This window comes from Platalea leucorodia (genome assembly GCF_965183815.1).
Source record: "Platalea leucorodia genome assembly, chromosome: 6".
Taxonomy (NCBI): domain Eukaryota; kingdom Metazoa; phylum Chordata; class Aves; order Pelecaniformes; family Threskiornithidae; genus Platalea; species Platalea leucorodia.
Genome location: NC_138828.1, coordinates 33493601 through 33507493, shown reverse-complemented (window position 1 = coordinate 33507493; position 13893 = coordinate 33493601). Strand labels below are relative to the sequence as shown.

The 13893-nt window shown below is 42.7% G+C and overlaps 1 protein-coding gene across 2 annotated transcripts in view; it reads right to left on the bottom strand.

Annotated features, from left to right (window-relative positions):
• Positions 1 to 13893, bottom strand: part of UNC5C (unc-5 netrin receptor C) — a gene marked incomplete at both ends in the record, with an annotated part of 264769 nt that overhangs the window by 25402 nt on the left and 225474 nt on the right. Inside the window, 3 exons of one of the 2 annotated variants that reach the window (XM_082315446.1) lie at positions 1818 to 2162; positions 3406 to 3597; positions 5067 to 5123. In XM_082315446.1, coding sequence (XP_082171572.1) covers positions 1818 to 2162; positions 3406 to 3597; positions 5067 to 5123 — 594 coding nt within the window. The remainder of the gene's footprint in view (positions 1 to 1817; positions 2163 to 3405; positions 3598 to 5066; positions 5124 to 13893) is intronic. The other variant, XM_082315447.1, reaches the window with a different exon arrangement.

The window sequence follows — 13893 nt, the reverse complement described above, 5'->3', positions numbered from 1 at the left end:
CTCAGTCCCATACCTGGCTTTGAAGGGGAGGGATTAGCTAGGAGAGCATTTTCCACAAATGCCTTCTGACATTTGTTTCTTTACAGGCCTGTTACAACCTCACCTGTGCACGTTCTCAGCTGTAACAGGGCAGGCATAGCATAAATGAAGGGTTTTGATCATATCACTAGGCGGCTATACATACATCTTGAAGCAGCGTCAAGGCATACACAGTAGCGGTAGACAGACTGATATATTTTACAAAACTTATTTTAATAATTTTGAATGGATTACAGCAATAAATAACCATTTTTTTCTTTACAAATTGATATTAATATATGTGAATTAAAAGTGACTAACAGACTTTGCTGACAACATGCACCACCATGGCATAAGAAACCTGAGTATTAATATCTGCCTTCAGCTGCTACTTAGAGAAATGTGAAATCCAGGATTGTACGGCATGAATTTTCAACACTGCTCAGCAGTCAGCACCAGATTCCCTTAAGTAGTTCAGCTTTCACTCAGGCTCTTAAATTTGATAGCTATTTTTATCCCCTGTTCCACAGTTCAGAGAGGAGGGCTACTGCTAACCAACCACTTTTGGCTGCTTCCTGGGCAGTGTCGGGCTGAGTCCTGGAAGGACCAAACCACCTAGGTCCCGGGCCACCTAGGTGTTTTGCTTTCTCCATAACATCAACAAACAGGAAAAGATGCAGCAAAGGAACAAGAGACAAGGGTAGGCACTATCTCCTCAGTCAGGGCACTGTGCTGTAAAATAGCCAAGAGCTGACCACCAGATGTAAAGGAGGAAGGCAGAAAAGCTGCGAGACCTTGAGCTATCTCATCAGGGAGTTGTAGTCTCACATGTACTGTGGTCCTACCTGGACTCAGAGCTCCAGAGAAACCGGGCAGGAGGACTCCTGACCACCGTACAGCCTGCATATCCCCTACATCCAGTGTTTTATGGATTTGATTCAACTCCACTTCAGATGTTAGTGTTGCTCTTCATTAGCACGCCAAACCCACAAGAAATTCTAGGTGCTGAACTTCCTTTGAACATCAACACTTCATGCAGGAATCAAACAGCAGTATGGCCCTCTTCTTAAAAAATGTGGTCGCGAGAGCCGAGCTCTCCTAAGGCTGCCCAGGAGATCCCTGGATACTCTGAAACTGCCTCCCGGTGCCTGCGTGGCTTGACGGGGGCCCGGCAGCCTGGCCTCGTACCGTATGAGAAAGACCGAGCAGCACTTTGCAGTTACATCAAAAGGCACTCACTGCTCAGTCCCCCTCTTTCCTCATTGTAAAACAAGTCAACAGTATGGATAACAAGGAGAGAAATATAGGAAAGAGACTCTTGGGCCTTATTTTCCTTGGGTATGTAATGTGTGCAGGAAAAAAGCCTTCCAAAAATTAGTATTCTGCTGTCCTACTTCAATACCACACAGTCTGCAATGAATTGGAAGTGGAACAACCGATTTGTTTTTTAATTAATTTGTCCTTTTTATGTGTGATGACAAGACTGAGGCTTTCTGACTTGGAGTCCCTTTTCTAGAGCTGCATGAAAGGAAAAGGTCAAGGATGCTGAATATCACTTCACACAGGGAAGCTCTGAAGCCTTGCATGTCTCAGAAAGTGGCTAAGAGCCCTTGCAATATTCTGTTAAAAAGATGGCCAGGATTTTGGGAAAAGAATTCTTGAAGTACCTTGGTAAAGCTGAACGGGAGGAAAAAAAACACCTGTTTGTTCTGGACAAAGAAAAGGCAGAGTCCCAGGAGCTAACTCCACTTAAAAACACAAAACAACTGAGCCTTTAAGCCAACATGGCTAGCACTTACCTGAATTGGGAATTACTAGGTGACCTCCTAAAGAGTTGAAGGTCCCAAATGCAGTGCACGATGGGTCTGTTTGACGAGCAAGGCTCTGGTTTTTCATGTTCAGGGTCTCATTCTCCAGCAGAGACTGTGTAATCTGCGGCGACAACTTGGAGGAGAAGTCAGAGAGGTCATCCTGGGGAGTGACTGCGCCAGAGGTGTTGTAAACCTTGATTTTCAGGTTGGGCAGTGGGTCCAGGATCGGAGAATTGGTCATTGGGATTTTATCAGAGACATCATGCAAGGCGTAAACAGGACCCCTGTACATGGCTGCAGCAGAAGTGAGGTCTGGTGGTACCGCCAGGAGGTCTGCATTGGAGATGAGAAGAACCGTATTACTTCTCTATTCTGATGACTTTCTTCTGAGTAATGATTCAGGTTTGCATTCTGCATTTTGCATTTCATACCAAAGGTTAAGATACGCAAAGTCCTTGCAGACTGACCTTGGTTTCCTTTTCCATGTGTCTCTCCAGCAAACTCCCAGGGCTTGTACTGCCCCAGCCGCTATGGAATCTAATTGACATACAAAATTACAACACGTATCTGCTCTAAGGATTTTTCATTGAGATTTTTTTTCCAGACTGCACTCAGATTTCAAGTATGACGTGCTTAGCTTCAGGGCAAGATATTTTCCATACTCAGGAGATCTAGTTTTATTAACTAATAGCCCCTCCCTAAATGCTAAGTGAGAATCATTAACCAATTTATCTAATTGGCCTAACAATAGCATTCCTGAAATAAAAGACAGAACATCCTGCCCACGACTCCCTACAGTGGGGGATTAGTACCTGCAACACACTTTTTGGAGATTTGTTTTAAAAGTATCCCCAGCAAGGAAAGTGACACTTCTGCTAATTCTTCACGTGACAACTCTCTTGTCATCTTAACTCTTACTTTGATTTATTCTTTTTGCACACATTTTGGGAAAAAAGAGGAACTCTACAGCCTAAATATGGGTCTTGAAAAAGCCAGCACTAACTTCAGAGTGTGTTTTTCTGGCCAATGAAGTCTGGAAGTAATCAGGCTGTTATGCACCAGTGATAAAAATGCTCATTATTAAATGATGTTCTACTGCAACTTCTTCTACATTGTCTATTGAAAGTACAGTACTTCTTAAACTCCTATTTATGCCTGTGGAGACAGGGCACAGTAAAAAAAGGCTATTAGTGAAACAAAGGGGAGGAAGATGTGATAGAATTACTGTAGTGTAATATCACTCCTGTGATGAATCCTGCCTCCGTTGTTTCTGTCAGAGCTTTGCCTTTGATTTAAATTTGAGTGGACCTGTATTTCCATAAATGTCTCTGTGTTTCACTCTCGCATTCACACTCTCTTCAGAAGTTAAATTCCTCTGCTTTATGCTCTTGAGCACATCTGAAAAACGCCAACATGGGTTTTGAGCACTTGACCATCAGAAACAAATGGATATAATCTTTCTCCCTTTTATGAAGTGCCAGCAAGCATCCAGCAAATATCATTCATGCAGCCCAAGAGACCATAACGTTATAGCATCTCCCTGAATTGGTCAACATGGAGTGAAATGACAACTAACCTTGCCTTGCAGCCTTGATGTTAACAGGCTGAAATCCCCCATTTAGCGCCGAGGAGTCGATAATATCTGACTCAAAGTCACGGTGGTTCTTGCGATAGACAAACAGGGCCACAACCACGGAAATAGCCAGGCACACGATCACGGCTATGACGATCCCGACGTAGAGAGCAACATCATCTGAGTCAGGAGCAGCTAGAGGGAGAGAGGCCAGGAACCTTGAAGAAACGTGCTCCTCACAGGGACTTCCAAGAAAACACATTCTTATTATTCTCGTTTCCTGCATTTACTACCTTTTTTATAGGTTAATTTAAAATCCATTTCCAAAGCCATATAACAGGTCTATGCCCTTTTGATGGAAAATTATCTTTGGTTTCTCTCTAACTTGTGTTCTAACTCTTTCCCTATCTATTTGTGCATCTATCTAGTACGCAGGCTGTGAAGTACTAAGCATAACACACGTTACAGACTCAGTCTCATGAAGTAAATTCACCCTATGAAATAAAAGAGTATGTCTTAGTGACATAGTGTCATAATATTGGTATTTAGTGGTTCATCTGATAAACAAAAAAAATGTGGATTTTTAAACTTCAGAAGCCTTATTTTTTAATTAAAAAAAAAAAGTCAAAACCCCCAAAAAGTCCATTTTCTATGGAATAGCTGGAATATCAGGATGTATCTTTGAGTTTGCTTTTTTTGAAATAGAATGTGTGAAGCCATTTTTATTTCCATCCATTTCCCTTTAAAAAAAAAATCTAGTAAAGCAGAGAATCAAACACTGAATTCTCATCACTGGCATTAACACATCTGTATTTGGATAAAAGCCGAAGCAAGCACAAGAAATAATGTGGCAATTTACGAAAAGGAACCCAGATTTATTAGAGCTGTCTTGTGAGAAAATGGCTATGATATTTCTACTAGCTGCTTATACCGTGTCTTCAGTACTAATTCCAGGCTAATCTCTAGCATCATTATCCACTAGACATTTTTTTCCAAAAGGTCTGAATATATGACCAAAATTTGATGTGTTTCTGTACAGTGAAGAATCCCAGTTTTAGAGATAGCGTAATGAAAAAAGAAAGTGCAAACACAAATCAGACTTCTTTAGTACCCCATTTTTGCTAGTTTGAAACGTGAATTATTTTTTATTTTATTTTTTTGCTCCCTGCCTTTGAGCCATTTAAGCCAGGCTGCCCTCCAGCGCAGAGGTGAGAGCTGGCAGATGTTGAAAGGGACTGATCAACCTCTGTAAGCTCGTAGCTATAAGACCTTCAATGTACCAGCCTCGAAACACCACATTTTTTTTCCCTCAGCAGTTCAGGAAGCAGATCTCCAAGTTCCAGCTCAAAGAAAAGTTACCCCTCCACCACATTTCTTCTGTTTGCTACGGAAATTTTAATGAGAAGAGGGTTCATTCTGTCCAGTTTGTGTCTCTGAGGCAGCATCTTCTCCCATTTTCCTCGTGCATAAGGGCCGTTATCATTTTGTGTCAACCTGCTGACAGCGAAACACTGCGACTGCTGTCAAGCAAGCAGCATGCTGCTCACTCTGCTGAATAGGTCCCTCTTTGCCTAGTCACACAGAGCTGGCACAACAGTAAAGCTTGACCCAAGGAACAGCATCAAATTAGCATCCAGGAACGTAAAATCAAACGTTAAACTTACAAGAAAATCCATATTCATTCTGGGTTCTCTGTTCAGTTGAAATAGGATAAATGAAACCTTAAAAAGAAAGAAATTAAACAAAAATGGGAACAAAATCAAATTAATGAGGAGAACAAAAAAGGGAAGCATGAAAAATGGTTTAATTAAAAAAAGAAGGAAAAGAAACTGATGGCACTTTAAAATTCTGATACAGCACAGAATTATGATTTTGCATCCCCTGTCTCCTCCAGAGCCTTACTAAGAATTAATAAGCAGGCAGATTGAATTTCTAAGCCAAAATCGGTCTCGAGTCACTAACTTTGGAGTGCTTAAAGTCTTTCTTTTATTGAGCATAAACTCTAATGGTTCTAATTTATTTCAGACATCAAGGGTCATTAGCATATGGAAAGTCTTTTTTCCCTATCCCTGCCATATGCTTTAATTCCCAGGACATGTTCGGTGAGGCTCTAAACAGTTTTTTTATTTAATTATAGTAGCTTGCTGTTGATCTAATAGAGCTAAAGGAGACCTGTCGTCACTGGTCAGAGGTTAAATACCCGTTCGCTGAGCAGAGCCCATGCACAAAGCCCTTTCTCTGTATTTCCTTGGAATTATTTTATCCTGTCTTTAATAAATGTTCAATAGAAATTCCTCAGGGAGCAAAGAATTTGTCAGCAAACGGGAAACTGAGTGGCTTCTCTTCGAAATTATTACAAAATCAATAAGGTCCCTGGGGGTCATAAAATTATTTATTTGAAATCTTGGCAAGCACCGTATATCGACAAAATCATAACACAATTTACAGCTGTATTTCGGAATGGATAAGTAAGAGAGATCATTTCCTTTGTCTTTTCTTTCTGCAGCTCCTACAGCACTCCACGCTGGAGCTGCTTAGTTCGCACACGAGTCCTATGAACTCGCTAAGCACCTCCCAGCTGCTCTCCATCCATACGGGAAACGAGCGAAACGCTCCAAGTCCCATCCTGCTGGAAAGGTAAATGACAAATCCAAAGTAAGCGGGGAAGTTGCTGTCAGGGACAGGATTAGAGCTGGTGTAAGACAGAAAGTACCTCTCCTCCATCCCCTTCCCTTCAGTGCTTCTGAAGGGAATTTCACCCCTTCCCCTTGGATTGCACTGCGAGGAGCTCGCACAGCCGGGGACTCCCTGCAGGTGAAACGAAACTGGAAAATACACTCCTGGCGTGTGCCTAATGCACAGGACCACATTACAGGCAGAACGCAGTAATAATCCCCAGCTCCCAGAAAGGCTGAGTTTGGGTGCTCAGCATCTGTCGTGCTTCACATAGCTCTTCCTGCTCGGCTGCACTGCTTGCTAATGAAGATATAGTCTATCCCAACTGCAGGTATAGACATACCTCCCCCTGAAGTTTCCAGACATTAACTATCGCATAAATGTTACCTTAACTGAAATACCAGATGTATTGGGTTTGCGTGGCAAGGTTTTGGCAGCGGGGGGGGGGGGGGGGGAGGGGCTACAGGGGTGGCTTCTGTGAGAAGCTGCTAGAATCTTCCCCCATGTCCGACAGAGCCAACGCCAGCCGGCTCCAAGACAGACCTGCCTCTGGCCAAGGCCGAGCCCATCAGCGATGGTGGTAGCGCCTCTGGGATAACATATTTAAGAAGGGGGAAAAGAAAAAAATGAAACAAAACTGCACAACAGCAATTTCAGCTGGAGAGAGGAGTAATATGTGAGAAGAACAACTCCGCAGACACCAAGGTCAGTGAAGAAGGAGGGGGTGGAAGCGCTCCAGGTGCCGGAGCAGAGATTCTCCTGCAGCCTGTGGTGAAGACCATGGTGAGGCAGGCTGTCCCCTGCAGCCCATGGAGGTTAACGCTGGAGCAGAGATCCACCTGCAGCCCATGGAGGACCCCATGCCGGAGCAGCTGGATGCCTGAAGCAGGCTGTGACCCCATGGGAAGCCTGCGCTGCAGCAGACTCCTGGAAGGACCTGTGGACCCACGGAGACAGAGGAGCCCATGCTGGAGCAGGCTCCTGGCAGGACTTGTGACCCCACAGGGGACCCACGCTGGAGCAGTCTGTTCCTGAAGGACTGCACCCCGTGGAAGGGACCCACGCTGGAGCAGTTCGTGAAGAACTGCAGCCCGTGGGAAGGACCCACGTTGAAGTTCATGGAAGACCATCTGTTGTGGGAGGGACCCCACGCTGGAGCAGGGGAAGCGTGAGGAGTCCTCTCCCTGAGGAGGAAGAAGCGGCAGAAACAACATATGATGAATGGACCGCAACCCCCATTCCCCGTCCCCCTGTGCTGCTGGGGAGGAGAAGGTAGAGAAATTGGGAGTGAAGTTAGGCCTGGGAATAAGAGAGGAGTGGGAGGAAGGTGTTTTAAGATTTGGTTTTATTTCTCATTACCCTACTCTGATTTGATTGGCAATAAATTAAGTTAATTTCCCTGAGTTGAGTCTGTTTCGCCTGTGATGGTAATTGGTGAGTGATCTCTCCCTGCCCTTATCTCAACCCATGACCCTTTTGTTGTATTTTCCCTCCTGTCCAGCTGAGGAAGGGAGTGACAGAGCAGCTTTGGTGGGCACCTGGCATCCAGCCAGGGTCAACTCACCACACCAGAGCAAGAAGAGCTGCTTTTTGACGATGATGTTTTTTCTAAGGCACCACGAGACAGACTATATTGCCTGTAATACCTATTTAAAACTTTATTTCACAGCAATGATTCCAGCCTTATAATTGCTTTTAGAAATATTATCTTCTTACATTCATTTATTTGGTTCTTTGAGGCAAGTTCACCTATGTGTACTCTCAACACGCGTACTCAATCTTTCATAATAACTGCTTCCTACATCTACTAGTGTACTCCAGGTATTGGCCATAAAAAGTCAGGTGAGCAACTTCTGAGGGCTTGAGTGAGTGCTCAGCAAGTCTGGGAGTGAATTTACAGTACCCTGGTTACTCCCCACTTACTTCCCAGATGAATGCTGAGGCCGATATTTAGTCAACCTCAATTTAAGCTATAGCCTTATGCCCAATATTTCCTTTGGCAAGACGTCTCTGGAGACCAAGAGGCAGACAGCAGGAAATATAAGGCACAAGGACAAGGTGGAATTTAAGCTGGCTGCATCTCTGAATGCCTTTTTGCCTCGTACTCAAATCCACTGGGAAAGCTGAGGATGTCTCTCTGCACTTCATGTGCCCCAGCACGGTTTCAGGAAAGCCAGCATGGGGCAGCACGCATCCCCCAGCTCTGCATCGCCCATAGAGCAAGAGCTCACCCACGCAGAGCCAGAAAAGCTATTCCTCTCTCCTTACGTTGCATTTCAGCTAGCAAGTTTTGCATTCAAGGTGGTGCATCATTCCTGCCACATCTGAAGTGATCTAGCAACCGCCACTCAATGGGCACAAAGGACTGGATTAGTTGTCTCTTCCCAGGGAAATGGAAATCCAACTTCAAGTCTTTTCAGCAAAGAAAACAAGTCTTGTCCTCAAATACTCTAAAAGAAATTTACCTCATTGCAACCTCTTCACAGACCCTGTTTGTCACAAATACTTATTTGCATTTTACAAGTTTGCATAGATTCTCTTACTGATAACTACAGAGAGCATCCTTGCAGCTACATAAGGATGACACCAATTTCTTCAACAGAAATCTTTTGCATATGTATTCACAGGCACATCTATTAAAACAGGAGGATGAGGCGAGGATAATGCTTGCTGCTTCCATTAGCCTCGTAAACCAACATCCTTAGTAAAGTGAGCTTGATTGTATTCTCCTGTGTGTGCTGCGAACTGAACCAAGCACCCAACTCCAGCCAACTGTTTCCGTGCAGACATAGCCTGGCTTGCACAAATGTCTGCGAGGACACATTTTCAGCCTGAAAACCATGTGTTTTTTACGTAGAAGGAAGGAATGGCTGAGATGGAAAGGTTAAGGGCTGCTGAGTGAGATGCCATGCGTTTGAGCCATGGGCATGCCAATTTTTTTTCTGAGGGCCAAGAGTCACAGCTGACCAACCTGGCTGTAGGTGGACAGGTGGCCACTCATGCTGGATGTAAAGTCCTTGTTGAGGTGATGGCTCTACACAAGCTATGCTGTGGTGGTCATACAACCCTGTTTGCTCACAGTGTGTGGGCAGGCTTCCCTGGCTGAAGCTAGCAGAGATCTTACCTTGTGTTGACTTTCAGCATCCCAGCCAGGCTGGCAACTCCAGCCATCTGCTGGTCAAATGCCAGCTCCATTTGCACTTGCAAATTAAGCACATTTGTCGGAGATCACTCAAACATGGCAACTACAGATGCCTTCTGCCATTTGGGCAGGACTTTTTAGAATAAAACTACTTTTAAACACTCCTTTGTCATGAAAGCACTCTTCCAAAAGGGAGTGGGCATTGCAGCAGCAGCGGTAAGGGGAAGGCTTGCAGCCATGTGCTGGTGGTGGTGGCTGGACAGGAGGTAGGGTTATTGCCTTGCTCCCAGCACAAGAGCACAGGTACTGCTTTAGAAAGTTGGCTTTCACAGTGGTCCCTCTGACTACGCCTTTAAACAATGAGAAAGGACATTTTCATCAGATAATGATGCAAACCTGCTGGGATTAGTAACTGAAATAATGAAAAATGACTTCCCTCCTCTCTTCAAAGTAACTGCAGTGAAAAGACATCTTTTTCTTGTGTGGGTTTTTTTTTCTTTTCCTCCTTATATCAACAGCGCTGCTTGGCAAGTACCTGAGGGACTTCTACCAGGATCATCAAAATTTTTAACGAGGGTGAATTTAGAAAGGTGCTGGTGGGTTTGACTCTGGGAAGGCTGCTGAGGCTGCTGACTCACACTCGGAGCAGCTGGTTTCACAGTGAGCTACTTGCTTTGAGAAAAGTAATTTAAGCTTCTTCCTACAGCTTGTTGGGAAATGTACATTTTCAAAGGGGCTTTTGATGTTTTGTTGTGTAACTTACTGCTGGATGAGTAAAATAGTAACAATCATGCCTTACACTTGCATAGTCCTTTCTGTTTGAGGCTCTCAGAGGCTTACCAAAAGTGGATATTTATTTCCCTCATTTTACAAGTACCTCACCCTATGTCATACCTGGAGAATCAGTAGGAGGCTTGGGTTAAATCACAGAAATTGCACCACTGTAATTGCATGGTAAATGCATTCATTAAAAAGCCTTTAATTAAGGTGATGTTTCTCAATGCATTCTACTTTATGTTCCACTTTAGGCTTGTAAATAAATTTTTTGTTCCTGTGGAAGTGCTTCTATTAAGTGTTAAAGCTGGGCTTTTTTTAACTAACATAATTACACTGGCACAAATCCTTTGTACAAATGCAGATGTATCATTACAAAGGTGCATTACATACGCATTGCCTATTCTCTTTCTATAAAGCATGCAAAGAGCAATTTAAGCACCTTTTTAATGATGTAACACACTGGGAAAAGTGAAGAAGGGTGAGTATGTCAGATATTGTACTGAAAAGATAAACCAGTCCAACGTTGGTATATAGAAAAGACTTCAGCAGGCTTTTTATCAATTTAGTTTAACTGAATTTCAGCATCAATCGCACTTGCACTGATTTGGGGAATTGTGTCATTGTATTCATTTAACTAAATAGATTTTGAAGCTCATTTAATTAGTTTGGTGCAGTGAGTGAAGGCAGATGATCCTCAAATGCTGGAAGTCCAGCCTGAGCATTCTGGTCCCACATGCTTTGCTCTGGCTTGCTGGAAACACGTTTGTGCCAGAGGCCACAGGAGACTCAGCGGCGTGTCTCTGTGGCTGAATGGCCTTCAGTGTATCTGCATGTGTGGGATAACCTGCCCGAGGAGGTTAGCTTTGACAAACAGACAGGCTGACCCTTTTTACAGCATGAATTAATCTGCAGCAATTTGCCCTGGGAGGAGTAGATAAACTTTCTGCCAAGTTGGGGGAAAATGAAGCATTTGGGAATGGAGAATCTCAGCCCTATGAAGATAATTGTGCAGAGATTATGGCACTGACTCCCTTGAGACTGAAATTGAAACAGAGTGTCACCAAATAGTCACCAAAATAACTTTTCTAAGCAATCTTTTTTCCGCAGGGGAAGAATCTAGCCCTCAGCATATTCATGTGCATATATACATGCACATGGTGCTCAGACTGGGAACTCGGTATCATGACCATGGGCATCCTGAAATCCTGCGTTCAATTTTACCTAGAAAGCCCTGCGAATATACTGCCTTGGCCTGCGAACTGCCATATTTTAAAGACAACTTTTATCCCTGTGGTATAAAACACTAGGTCACGGCTTCATGCAGAGGAAAATTTGTAACTGGCTCCCCTTTTTGGTCCTTAATAGATTTTGCTAACTTTCTAGTCATGCTGAATTTGTATTAATGGATATTAATTTTAGAGTGAATTGATCAGATTATGAAAATATTTTACTCTGTTGCTTGCAGAAAATAAAATATTCACATAAGAGAGAAAGAAAAATTCCCACATTTCCATTTGTATTTTCCCCGACTACCTTCTCTCTTCCCAGCAAGTAACTAGGTAAGATGGTGCAGTAGCTGAAGGTGATCCTTCTGGGCACTTATTTATTAGGGCTTACACAGTTCGGGTCATATTTACAAAAATATTTGCAATTATCCTGCAAAGAAATTGCTTTATGCCATTAGCTGCAGAGGTCACAGTTAATGATACATATTTTGAGACTGTATCAAGGTCAGTGAGAGTTGGAGACATGCACTTTCATTTAATAAAGTGACAATTGCATAAAGCACGCCATAACTGCTTGTTTCTTTAATGCATCATATTTTAATCTGGCACCACTTGCTTCTAATCTATAAATGCTCTTTACCCTCTATGTAGCAGTTTCAAAAGGAGCTAAGGTCATGCAATTAAGTGGCCCTTTTGAAAGCCTAGCCACATGACATGTCTCAATAACATCCTGTTGCAATGAACTCAACAGGTTGAGCATAACACATTGTACAGCACTTTTCCCCCTTTTGGCTCCAAAGTCAATGCCCTTAAATTGCCTATAAGAAAAGAAGAGGGCACTCATTCAACTGCTGCCTTTCTTTCTCTACTTTGATGGTTTTATCCAGCGTAGCGACACTGAAGTAGGAATAAGCTCTTGCTGGCAACAGGCTCTGAACCACAGAGCTACGAGGGACAGATGAACAGAGACTAATTCTCACATGTAGATGCCTAAGATGTTAAGGAAGCCGTTCTTAGATGATTTAAAGTAGGGTTGTGGTGCATACACTGTGACATGAGCGTTTACTGGAACAACCCTTTGTTTCTCTGCGATACATACATGTCAGATGAGTTCCAGCACTTAATAACTCAAAGCCAGCAAGCTGGTCATTTTTCCCATACCAGTCCCAAACAACATGCACCTAGTTGCTCTGCTCTAAATTCCCATGATGAGGTCTTTTTTCAGCATTAATTCAGTTATCTTCCTCTTTCTCCAGCTCCAGTGGCTCAGAATTTTCTTTAAAAACTTTGGGTTTGGCTGAAATTTTCTACAATCAGTCTCTGTCTCAGAAATTATCCTGGAAAGTTTGAGTCAAATCATGTTAAGAATCTTTTTTTTTTTTTTTTTTTTTAAATTTGGTTTGGTTTTGTTGATTTTTTGAGTTCAATAGGTAAAAAACCAGTATATACTGCTGTTTCCAAATTCCAGGTTCTAGAAATTCAGCTTCTTTCCCTTTTCCTGTAAAATGCCATTCTCAATACAAAGACAGCCTAAATTGAAATTTTGTAAAACTCTGCACTCCTCAGAAGAGACATCCATCAATTCTAAATTCTGAATTCCATTACAAAGAGACATTTTTGAGACAAAGAGGAAAAAAGGCACATGCCCCTGCACCATTTGCAGTGCCATGACTGTAGCAGTGACCTAGCATTACTAGTCCTGTTTCCATCTTATGCCTTCTTTTGCCTTACCTAGTTCACCATAACCTCTCAGCAATCCTACAGCTATCACCAGCTTGCTGAATTTCTTCATTTTTTTAAAAGGAAATTCTAGATGATCAATACAGTGTGCAAAAGCTCAAAGCTTTCAAAGGAAATTTTCAAAAGAGACTTTCAATAGCTTTCAAAATGTTAACTCAGATGCATTGCAATGCTACAGGTCTCCATCTAGCCCCTATGATGGACAAGCAGTCACATATTCTCATGTTAGGAAAAGGAATTTAGGAGACTTTATTTGACAGCCTGGAGTTTTGAATTGCTCCGTGCAGGTCCCACCATCCAGACACTGCGACTGCACAAACTTCCAGTATTCCCTTTTCTACAAGGGGTTGGACTTAACGGTACAAGAGCAGCCTTAGAGTAAACCCCGTATTCTGACTGTTTAGTAAGGCTTCATGTTCACTTAATATGTTGCTAATGCAGATTTACCACAGGAGAAATATTAACAATAATCTTTGAATTGTAATTGCTCTTAATTGTTTATCTCCCCTGCTATTTCCCAGGAACTCTAGCACATAAAGAAGAAGATGTGATATCTTATACTTTACTTGTGGTGGTTAAAAATTACAAAACCCAACAACAAACAGTCCCTGGAGCTCCAAAAAACTCTCAGACAGAATGTGCCCAGCTTCTTCCTATATTTGCTATTCTAAAGAAAGACCTTCATGTCTGCAGTAACGATGCTGAAGGTCAGATATGATATCAGGCATCCCAGAGATAATGCACAGTAATTTATTTTCCTTTTAAAGGACTAATTATTGGCATGTTCAGGGTGGGCTAATAAACAGGGAGCTTGAGGTTTTGTGACTGATTATTTACTTGCGTATTATCTCAGATCTTTCCTGATCGGGTAGGTTAAATGGGGAGTCTCTCTTGTTCTGTCCTTGAACAGGAGTTTATGATATTCTATAA